At 41.5% G+C, this 12,404-nt stretch overlaps 1 protein-coding gene across 6 annotated transcripts in view; it reads left to right on the top strand.

Annotated features, from left to right (window-relative positions):
- gdpd5 (glycerophosphodiester phosphodiesterase domain containing 5) overlaps nt 1-12,404 on the top strand; it is a 305,513-nt gene that overhangs the window by 238,810 nt on the left and 54,299 nt on the right. For all 6 annotated transcript variants that reach the window (XM_062974473.1, XM_062974476.1, XM_062974475.1 and 3 more), the window contains 2 exons: nt 6,881-6,974; nt 9,037-9,182. In XM_062974473.1, the coding sequence (XP_062830543.1) occupies nt 6,881-6,974; nt 9,037-9,182 (240 nt within the window). The remainder of the gene's footprint in view (nt 1-6,880; nt 6,975-9,036; nt 9,183-12,404) is intronic.

Below are 12,404 nucleotides of genomic sequence, written 5' to 3'. Positions count from 1 at the left end.
AAATGCAAGTTGCTTCTGGTGTGAGAGAATTGCCCGTTGCCCAGGGGAAGCCCGGTTGTTTGATGTTTTACCATCCTGTGGGAGACTTCTCTCATGTCCCCACATGGGGAGCTAGAGCTGACAGATGGGAGCTCACCCCTCTCCCCGGATTCAAACCGCCGACCTTTTGGTCAGCAGCTCTGCAGGCACAAGGGTTTAACCCATTGTGCCACCAAGGGTTCCACTTTTTGGGTGATAATGCCCAGCCTATATTAGATAAATGGCAAACGGACATGTAGGTTGAGGGATTCTGGAAATTTTGGTCCAAATGCAACTTATTCCAAACTTATCCCCTCCACCAACCTGGTTGAGCCATGATTCCATTTTATTTTAATTTGATTTTAATTGTTAATTGAGTTTTGATGGTCTATTGCATTGTTTGCTTAAAGTAACTGTTTGTATAATTGTCAATTTTACTGTATTTTATTGTAACATGTTTTAACTGTTTTACCTGTTTGTATTTTCGACCTTTTGTCCCGTTTTAGCCGCGCCGAGTCCCATCCGGGAGATGGTGGCGGGATAGAAAAACAAAATTACTTACTTACTTACTTATTCCAAACTCTGGAAACATATTGTTCTGGAGAGATGCAGATGCAAGTGGTATTAACCAGAAAGAAAAAGGCTTAGATCAGGCATGGGCCTGGCTTAGATGAATCTCGGGATGGATAGGGATTCATTGTTAACTCAGAGTTAGGATAATCAAATTATAATCTGAATGTGGACTGACTTTGGGAGACAAGGGTTCAAATTCTTGCTTAGATCTGGGTGCCCTTCGGCAAGTGACACTTTCTCAGCCTTAAGGGAAGCCAGTGCCAAATTTTGTCAGACTAAATTTTGCCAAGAAACAAGGATAAACTCTCCGTATGTCAGAGTCACCCTAAAGCCATATGACCACAACAGCAGCCCATAGCAGCCAGAAGTCCTGCTTTCCAGCCATGATTCTTCCAGAAGATCTTGGGAAGGGTAGTTGGTTGAGGGTGCTTTGAACTATGTGTTGACTGTTGCTGACCAAAATCTAAACGCTTTAAGGAAACAAATGAATAAGTTAAATATGACAATTGTACTCACGTGGCCCTTGCTTCTGGGAAATGGATCTTGAGACTAACTTCTCAGGCCAGGAATCTCCTCCAGGATTAACTCAAGGCTCTGAGAATTGGAAATGCCAAGGTCTTCTTGTCAGCTTTTCCTTCAATTTTGTCAAGGAACTTTCCATGCAATGTTTTGTTGTGTCAGCTGCCAGCTCTAGTTTGTAGTGCGGTTTTCTTGTACTGGTTTTTTGTCTGCTGTGCTTTCAGAAGTTTCCGATTTTTGACTTCAGTCAAAGCAGGTTCTTCACTTTGCTTTACATGTTCTGCCAGGGCATGTTCTTCTTCTTTGACTGCTTGTTTTACTTGTAAGAGTCCTCTGCCCCCTGATCTTCTAGGCAGATATAGCCGGTCAACATCACTGCGAGGGTGCAGTGAATTATGGTCATGAGTTTTCTTGTTTTTCTGTCCAAATTGTCCAATTCCGCCTGTGTCCAGTTTATAATGCCAATAATATAATATAATTATTATTATTTGGGTTTTTAGCAATGATGCAATGTGATGTGGATGCAAATAGGGATGACTGTTCTGTTAATTTACATTTAAAAAGTATAAATGCCTAGCTGCTTCATGCTTGCTTTGGATAATATGCCCTAATGCCTTTCTTCTGTGGAAAGGAAAAAAAAGAGAGTGGAATCTCCATTCTGGTGTGTCTTGCGTTGGACAAAAGAACTGCAGGTGAATTTTGATATCAGGGCAGCCATCCTACCCGTTACACGCCACGTCCTTCTTTGACCTGCCATAACTTTAGGGCTGATGCCAGTTTTGTGGGATTTTAATCCCTATATGTTGAACTTTTCAATACAAGCATCACATACTTCATCCTCCCTGGCTGCGGTTGTCATGGCAATGCTTCGAGCCTTGTTATCATTTCTGGGTTGGCAGGTACCCGGCTTCTTTTTTTCTGAATGGACCAATTTGAACTCTGGTTTGTTTTGGTTTCTTTGTGATTCTGGAGCTGCTTTTCTTGCCAGCACGTTGGGAAATGCAAGAAGGAGGGCTAGGAGGATGGGATCCGTGGTTGCTATGGAAAGAAACAAGTACTAGAAAGTCTGCAGGATGGCAAACACTTTGCTATCCTTAAACAGCAGGCATTTCCATTTCCAAAAGCTCGGGCATCCCCTTTCCTCCCTTCCTCGGCCCTGAATTAAAAGGGAAAAGGTGATCAAGATCACTGACTCTCTCACAGAGTTTCTTTGGAGTTTTCCGGGCGGTATGGCCATGTTCCAGAAGCATTTTCTCCTGAAGTTTCGCCAACATCTGTGTCAGGCATCAGAGGTTGTGAGGCCTGTTGGAAACTAGGGTAGTGGGGCTTATATACCTGTGGAATAATGTCCAGGATGGGAGAAAGAAGTCTTGTCTGTTTGAGGCAAGTGTGAATGTTACAATTGGCCACCTTGATTAGCATTGAATAGCCTTGCAGCTTCAAAACCTGGCTGCTTCCTTCTTCGGGGAAGCCTTTGTTGGGAGGTGTTTCCTGTCTGGAATTCCCCTGTATTCTGAGTGTTGTTCTTTATTTACTGTCCCGATTTTAGAGTTTTTTTTAAATATTGATGGCTAGATTTCGTTCATATTCATTGTTTCCTTCTTTCTGTTGAAATTGTCCACATGCTTGTGGGTTCTGACATAATGGTTGTGAGAGTGGTCCAGCATGTCTGTGTCCTCCAATAATATTCTGTCTCCAGCTCCGTTCATCAGGTGCTCTGCTATGGCTGACTTCTTTGGGGAATTCCCCTGTTTTCTGAGCGTTATTCTTTATTTACTGGGGTAATCAGGGCTAGCTAACACCTCCCAACAGCCAGGCTTTGAAGCTGCAAGGCTATTCAATGCTAGTCATGCTGGCCAATTTCAACATTCATACTTGCTTCAAACAGATGAGAGTTTTTTCTCCCAACCTGGACATTCCACAGATATATAAACCTCATTTGACTAGTTTCCAACAGACATAATGATGATGATGATGATGATGATGATGATGATAGCATATCTATCTTGTTTGCTGTGTCATACTATGTCTTTGTGTCAATAATAATAATAATAACTATTTTTCTATCATGCCTCCCTTCAGGGACTCGTGGTGGCCAACACAGGGCCAAGACCACAAACAAGTAATAAACAAAGTAAAATACATGTAAAAACAACATCATCAACCTCTGAGGATTCCCGCCATAGATGCAGGCAAAATGTCAGTGGAAAATGCTTCTGAAACATGGCCATACAGCCTGGAAAACTCACAGCGACCCATTGATTCCAGCCATGAAAGTCTTCGACAACACACTGAACATCTCTCACAGAGCTTTGAAAAGTTATATATTTTGCAACATTTCTTCCAGTTGGGTTGTTGTGTGTTTTCCGGGCTGTATGGCCATGTTCTAGAAGCATTCTCTCCTGACGTTTCTCCCACATCTATGGCAGGCATCCTCAGAAGTTGTGAGGTATACCTGCCAGAGATGTGGGCGGAACATCAGAAGAGAATGCTTCTAGAACATGGCCATACAGCCCAGAAAACACTCAACAACCCTGTGATTCCAGCCATGAAAGCCTTTGACAACACATTTCTTCCAAGTGCATCCTGAGTGCTGATGTGTAATTTCTATATCCTCTATCAAGATCACGATTGGTTTTCCCCATCTATTGCATGTTGCACTGAACTGACCATGTTCGGTCACCAATTGTCATGTTTTGGGTAAGAGGATAGATTGTTGTTATATAATATATAACAGTATAACAAGTATTTACAAACAAATGCCATCTGCAGCTCTTAAAACGTCATTAATCTAGGAAGACATCCGGAAGGATTATTGCTCATATGAAACAAAGCACTAGGATGAATTAGTTTACAATGCTCGGTGTAAACAAAAAGCTTTCACAGAAGCTCTCAGGAATCTTTCCTACTCCAAGAACAAAGTAAGGAAACTCTACTGTCGGCATTGCTCAGTACGAATATTATTTTGCTTTTGGACATTAGAGACCACTCCGTGTTTCCAAATAGTGAGACAAAATGTGTTTCTCCTCCGTCTCCATCTGATGCTTCTAGTTCTGCCCTTTAGAGCAACACAGAACATTTTAAATATCTGAAGGAATGTTATCACGAAGAAGTTGAAGTGAACTTATTTTCTGCTGCTCAGGAGGACAGATGGAATGGAATTAAATGATAAGGAAAAAGATTCTGATATAATATTAGGAAGAACGTCCTGGTCATTATTGTTATTAGATTGTGGAGACAATTCTAGGCCCCAGATATATGGACATATTCCAGAAGCATTCTCTCCTGACGTTTCGTCCACATCTATGGCAGAAATTGTCGCACCTCAGGTTAGCTTCACCTTGCTAAAGACAACCAGACTGCACACCATATGTAGTCTTTTGTAGTTTATTAGGAAATAGGGAAACGATAGTTCATAAAAGGCAAAAGTTCAGTTCCATAAGATAGTTACCAAAACAAGGCTGTAACAAGGATTAAATGGTCTGCGAACATTGGGAGAAATATAAAACTCAAGGAATGGGAAGAAATTTGGAACATAAAACTAAATTATACTTATGCATCTGATTTAAAAGAAAACTGGCTAAAAATGATGCACATGTGGTATATGACCCCAAAAAAGATTGGCATTATGTATAAAAATTTGGAAAACAAATGCTGGAAATACCATCAGCATGAAGACAGCTTTTACCACATGTCGTGGTCCTACAAACAAGCAACAAAATATTGGAATATGATTCATGAAACATCTCAAAAGATCCTAAAAACAAAATTTGAAAAAAAAACCCAGAGTTCTACCTATTAGGCACTCAGATATGAATTTAAACAAAAATCAGGATATTTTATTCACATACCTCATAACAGCAGCTAGAATGGTTTATGCTAAAATATGGAGACAAAAAGAAACCCCATAAAAGGAACAATGGTTGGGAAAAGTTTCAGAAATAAAGGGTATGGACGAATTAACTTTTTTATTAAAGAAAGTCACAGGTAAACAAATAAGACTAACGGATTGGAAATACTATGAAGACTATATGCAAGGACTAAACTAATTGTGATAGGTAAGAAAGAGTATTAAAAGAGAAAAAGTGAAGAAGAGTAGGAGATTAAACATAAGAATTCCTTTTTGAAAATAGAAGAAATAGATTTAAAGAAGAGAAAATATTCACGAAGAAGATGAATGGAAGTTAAACATTGCCCTCTCCCCCTCCCCCCTTTTTTCATTCACTTCCCCCCCCCGCCCCCCCTCTTTCTCTTTTTTTCCTACTTTACTATACAAAGTAATGTTTCCCCACTTTTACTGTGTTGCTTTTTGAAATAGGGAAAAGATAGTTCATAAAAGGCAAAAGTTCAGTTCCAAAAGATAGTTACAAAAACAAGGCTGTAAGAACAAATCCATGGAAACATTGGGCATGAAGCAAGGTCCTTAAAATGAAGCCAAAATCCCAGAAACGTGGATACATCCAGGCTATAAGATAATACAGGAAAGCAGACTTGGTTCTTAATTCAAGCGAGGAAATTGCTTTGACGAAGATTTCCCTCTCAGTAGACTGTTTTAATAGCATCCCATGAAGGCATTTCTTTGCCCTTTGACCTCCCTCTTATTTGCTAATCTGAGACTTCTGCGCAACCCCTACAGACACGGACACATCAAGTTATGTTTATATATCTGTGGAATAATGTCCAGGGTGGGATAAAGAACTCTTGTCTGTTTGGGGCAAGTGTGAATGTTGCAATTGGCCACCTTGATTAGCATTGAATTTTCTTGCAACTTCAAAGCCTGACTGCTACCTGCCTGGGGGAATCCTTTGTCGGGAGGCGTTTGCTGTCCCTGATTGTTTCCTTTCTGGATTTCCCTTGTTTTCTGAGTGTTACTCTTTATTTACCGTCCTGATTTTAGAGTTTTTTTTAATACTGGTAGCCAGATTTTGTTCATTTTCATGGTTTCCTCCTTTCTGTTGAGATTGTCCACATGCTTGTGGATTTCAATGACTTTTCTGTGTAATCTGACATGGTGTTTGTATTTCTCCCAACAAAGGATCTCACTAGGCAGGAAGCAGCCAGGCTTTGAAGCTGCAAGGCCATTCAGTGCTAATCAAGTTGGCCAATTGCAACATTCACACTTGCCTCAATCAGACAAGAATTCAAACAGACAAGACATTCCACAGATATGTAAACCCTAGTTGCCTAGTTTCCAACAGACCTCACAACCTCCGAGGATGCCTGCCATAGATGTGGGTGAAACATCAGGAGAGAATGCTTCTGGATCATGGCCATATAGCCTGGAAAACTCACAGCAACATAGTGATTTCGGCCATGGAAGCCTTCGACAACACATTAGGAAGAACCTCCTGGTCATTACTGTTCTTAGATTGTGGAAACAATTGTTGACACTTTTTGTTGAAAATGTGTAAGCAGAATTTGCCCACTTTTCAGTAGTAGAGAGACAGATTCTTGTATTGGCAGGAGGTTGGACTTTCGAATCCTAGCGTTGCAAGAAACCCAAGGGCCATCCAAGTCCAACCCCTTTCTATCATGCAGGAATATGCAACCCAAGCCCTCCCGACAGATGGACATCCAGCCTTTGTCTACAAAACTACAGAGAAGGAGATTCCACTTTACTGAGGCATCATATTCCACTGTCAAACAGCTCTAACCATCACCAGGTTCTTCCTAATGTTTAGGTGGAATCTCTTTTATCTCCTGTTACCACTTGCCTAGGCTGTAAATATGATGGCGTTTTAACCACTCGGCTCTCTTTGTCTCTTTTTAGGCAACGGCTCCCTTCCTGCACATCGGGGCCCTTGTGGCTGTGACGGCGCTCTCCTGGTTGATCTCTCTCCAGTTTGCAAGATCTGAAAGAGCCAGTGAGTAGCAGCTTTCTTTTTTTCCTTGTCACTGAAGAGCGATAATGACATGTGTGAGAGAAAAAATACCTGTTTCGGGTAGGGGCTTAAGTAGGATTTCAAGCTGCTTAACAGATCCGGGTGCTATTGTTATTTTTAGTGTAAACATTATACCGAGCTTAACGCACAGAGAAAGAGAAGGGACAATTCATCTGCATGGGTGGGAAGGAAAGCATATGGAACAAATCCTCAACCATGACAAACAGATTGAGAAGGATTACAGTATAGGCTTCAGCAGTATTGACTTCATCAGTTATCTCGACTACCACAGGGACTAGAAACTTGGATTAAACAAATAATAATGGAAGAGGAACTGTGATTTTGCTGATGCTGAATTCTCTTACCTGGATGTATGGATTCTATGAAATTGTTCCTATGAGAAGGCATGAGAAGTGTATCTTAAAATGATTTTTAGTGGGAACCTGCTTTTCTCCCAGAAGAATGATGCTTGGAAATCACAGTGGTTTGAAACTGTCTGCTTGAGAGACTTTGGCACGGAGGGACTGAGATTTGAGAACCAAAATCTGAGATGTAGGGATGGACCTTCCAAATATGCCCTGGAGATGTTACCAAAACAGCCCCTAATGATGTTATTGTTTTACCTCAGCGCTGGTTCACCTTGCTCTTAACACACACTCCACCACAGCAGACTTGGTTTTTATAGTTTACTAGCTTTGCCTGGCCACGCGTTGCTGTGGCTTATGGGAATCCTTTGTTGGTCAGGTGGAATAGCAGTGAATAGCCTTGCAGTCTCAAAGCCTGGCCGTTTTCTGGAGTAGCTGGAGCTTTTTGTTGTATGAACGCAGAGGCATGGATGAGGGGTTGTGCTGCCAAGTTTAGTGTTTCTGGGATGTGTAGTTTTGTTGTTTTGTCCTAGGCCGAAATTTCATTACCCTTTTATATATATAGATTGATAGCAAAGTCTTAATAAAAAGCAGTAAAGAAAGCAGTAATCCAATTGTAAAGGCAGAATATAGTTCAAAGCCTCTGTAGAATATAGCAACTCAGTCCTGAAAAACAAGACAGCGTGAACTCCGAAATACAATCCAAAACCCAGGAACTAAGCATGAACAAAAACAAGAAACCTTTTCCATGAGCAGAGTCAAGGCAGGAGTTAAGCTTCCAAAATCAACGTTGCTTCGCCTGAAATCTTTCTCTGTTTCTCTCTATTTAACCATGCTTACAGGCTAAGAAAGCATTTCTCTGTCCTTGAGTTCCCACACATTTCCCAGCTATTCTCAGAGAACGCCTGGGATGATGAACCCTTAACCTTAACCTTGTATCTCGATCTAAGGAAGACTCCTCTGCCTCACTGCCAGAGCCACCTGGACTTTATTGTTGTTCAAAATCCTGTGAAAGGTCACTCTTATCACTAAATTCAGCTTCCCTGCTAGCCTGCGACCTTTCTAACAATTCAGAGCCTTCAACATTTCCTTGGTCAGCCTGCATTTCTGACAATTCAGAACCTTCAACATTTCGTGGTCAACCTGCTGAAACCCAATCCCCGTTCATCATCAGACTGAACCACAACACTTATTAAGCAAGTTACATTAGGCCTCAGTCACAGAGTGCGACATTCATATCAAAGGCACCAGGGCGGGCAAAAGGTATATCCACACTTTGCAGTTATATCACTTTGATTCCACTTAAACTGCCATGGTTCCATCCGATGGAATTTGTGGATTTTATGTTTCCTGTGATACTGGGATATCTGTGCCAGAAAATGTTAGTGATGCCATTGAAAAGAGGACACTAGAGAATTCTAAGTATTTTATGAAACACAGATTGCAGAATTCCATATGAAGGAACTGTGTCACTTGAGGTGGTATCAAACTACTGTACAAATGTGCCTTATGGATGCAACCAAATGCATCCATAAGCTAACGAGTAAAATGTGAGTGTGAATTGTTGATTGTGTAGATTTTTTGCATGTTACAGGAAAAGCTGTGGCTTTTGTTGATCCTCTTTCTGGAGGAGTCCTGAATCTAATTGTTTCTCCCTTCCATCCTGCTTCCATTTTCAGCTTCTCAGGTGCTGACATTTGCAGCCTACTTTGCGGTGGTCCTTGCTCTTTACCTTATCCCGCTCACCATTTCTTCCCCTTGCATCATGGAGAGGAAAGACCTGGGACCCAAGCCTGCCATTATTGGTCATGGTGGAGCTCCCATGGTAAGTGTGCGTCATATATTGCTCTGTCTACTCATTTCAATCTCCCCTTATGTTGGATAGAAATGGCAAAGCATTTCTAATCATAGAATAAAATACTGTTTGATGAACATGTGGTATATTGATATCACCTGGGTATGACTGTGAATGTCATGATGCAATGCCAGAGGAGGTGTGGCAATGGCTGAGTCATAACCATATAAGGTGTATTGCAAAGGGATTGCATCACTCAATGTCCCTTACTGAAGACCTATCAGCAGGTGGCTATATAATGAGGATGAAAGAATCCATCTTTCTCTCTCCTGTGTGACTCAGTGTGAGTATGTGTCATTCTGAATGTCACTATTTGATTACTCTGATTGTTTGCAAGTACAAGGAAAGTGGATCTGTGTATCCTGGTTTTATATTTGTACATATTGCTACTCTGAAGATGAAAGCTTCCAGATATTTTGGATGAAAACTGTAACACTCCTAAACGGCACGAACACTGGGAACCAACACAACAGCCAATAACAATTTAATATCTTTATTAAAGCAATAAAAGTTCCAAATAGAAATAAGCAGTTATATAGAAGTAGCAATTGACCTTCCAGGAAAGATCAATTTTAGTCCAATAATATAAAGTCTTATGTATTAGAGTTCAAAATCCAATATCCGAAACACAATCAAAGTTTTGAGTGGGGAAATAAGAAGAGCAAGAAGAGTCCTTTAGAAGAAATGTTCCAAACAGGGTTTCAAGGCAAGGCAAGCTGGAAGTTCAGGAGCTGAAACGCAGTCCCATCATGGCAAGAAGGTAAACCAACACCCGGTCCACTCCAGAGTAAGCGCACCGTCAGGCGGCTTGGAAAATCAGGAACGAGAGGCGACGCTACTTCTTAGTCCAAAGTTGCCATCGCACAGAAGATTCTCCACGCACAACTTTTATTGAAGTTCATAACTCCCCCAAACCAGGTGTTAAACTCCCCAAAACTTCCCAAGAGAACTGGACCTCCAAAACATCATGCCAGGTGCCTGCCTCCCTAATTCTTCCCAGGAGAACTGGGTTCAGCCACAATCACCTTACTCTGCTAATCTGACACTTCTTCTTAAAGATTGCCTTAGAGAGCGGTCTGTTTTCAAAAAAGCCCTTCTATCGAACGGTAACTCCTCCGGAGAGCCGGGAAGAGCTGGCTCCTTCTCAAGGCCATCTTTAATTGGCTCTGGCACGGAAATGTCATCTGGAAAGGAACTGAATCCTGCTCACTTGGGAAAAAACCCAAATCCTCTTCATTTTGGTCAGCAATGGCTGCGAGGTCAGGGGCCAAAGGTGCCTGAGACATCACAAAAACCTGAATCCATGAGTTTACTAAACAGTATGTAGATAAAGTCAGACGCTGGCAGTTGGACTCTGCTAACAGATGGGCTGAAGCATGTTTTTGCTATGAAAGGACTGTATTTTGTTTGCTTCTGGGACACTTGCTATTCAGCTTGCAGCGATTCAGGGAGGTCGTGATTTGGAAACTATAAATCACTTCACATACCAGCATCCCATGACACCTTATAGGATGTGTGTGCACTTGAGAGAGCAAGCAGACTGTAGCAAATTGAGTGTTGAGTTAGGATTCGACTCTGCACCTGATCATGGAAACCCATTGAGTGACCTTTTGGCAAATCATATTCTCTCAACCTAGGAACATTTGGTATCTATAGCAGAGTAGAGTGCAGCATAGCCAGTGCTATATACAGTAGAGTCTCACTTATCCAAGCTAAACGGGCCGGCAGAAGCTTGGATAAGCAAATATTTTGGATAATAAGGAGGAATTAAGGAAAAGCCTATTAAACATCAAATTAGGTTATGATTTTACAAATTAAGCACCAAAACATCATGTTAAACAACAAATTAGACACAAAAAGTAGTTTAATACGCAGTACTGTTATGTGTACTGTATTTACGAATTTAGCACCAAAATATCATGATATATTGAAAACATTGACTACAAAAATGTGTTGGATAATCCAGAAACTTGGATAAGTGAGACTCTACTGTATGAGCTTATGGTAGGAAACAGGAGAGAAAATATTCAGGATGCTTTGGAGAGGTTTAAATAGGGTAAAAACTTACTTTTATTGTATCAAGTAATTCATTTCATATAGACGAGGAGACAGACAAAAAAGTTACTTAACTTTGGTAGAATAGTCCCCTAATGTTAGCTCTCGTGTCTGTGTGTAAATCATCTTGAGGCAAATAGAAGCCTCTCAAACAAAGGGGCATAAAGTATTAAAGACTTTTGGGCAGAAGGGCAAGGCAAGCAGCGAAATGCCTCAAAGATCTAGGCAATAGAGGTGAAAATCAATACAGTGGGCATTTATCACAGAGTTCTCTCAGTTCCTAATTGGTCTCCATATATGTGTGTTGATGCAGAGACTGGGAGAGCTCGAAGAGTGTCTTCCTGCACCGGCAGAATGGGGTTACATTGGATGGTCCTTGGGGTCTCTTTCAGCTTCGTAATTGCATGTTTCTGCTACCCTGAACGCTGAGATACGGAGATCTTTTTGGTGAACATACCATTACTGGACTCAATCAATTCTCCTTGGCTGCTGGTCGGTAGTGAACCTGGTTTTAAAAGAGAAGTCCAAGAAGCTGAACCTGAGAAATAGAGTTCATCACCTTGAAGAGCTCTTCCAAAGTACAAACATAGAATGATTTCACTGCTCTACAGACATGGGATCCATTAGTCACCATGCATTCATTCTAAGGTTGCAGCCCCATAGAAACCCACTGGGTGACTTCGGCCAAATCTTACTCTCTCTCTCAACCTAAGCTAGCAGAGCAGGTTAAACTGCCAGCTACAGAAGATCTTGCTGACCTGAAGGTTGGCAGTTCAAGCACAGGTTGGGGTGAGCTCCCGCCATCAACCCTAGCTGCTGCTTACCTAGCAGTTCGAAAACAGCAATGTGAGTAGATAAATAGGTACCACCTTGGTGGGGAGGTAAAAGGTGCCCTGAAAAACATGCTGGCAATTCAATCAGGAAGGCATCCATGGACAACAGTCTCCTTGACGTGGATAGATGGACCAACAGCACCTTTCCATGGATGAGTCGAGCACAGCCTCCAGATGCCGTAAATGAAAAAGAGGGAAGCCTTGCCTCTGTCTATGTACTGTCTGTCTTTGCTGTTAATTGTGTAATGGCACTGAATTTTGCCATATATGTATTCTGCAGTCCGCTCTGAGTCCCCTTGGGGAG

Source organism: Anolis carolinensis, chromosome 3 (genome assembly GCF_035594765.1).
Source record: "Anolis carolinensis isolate JA03-04 chromosome 3, rAnoCar3.1.pri, whole genome shotgun sequence".
NCBI lineage: Eukaryota > Metazoa > Chordata > Lepidosauria > Squamata > Dactyloidae > Anolis > Anolis carolinensis.
This window is presented reverse-complemented; position numbering and strand designations above follow the sequence as displayed.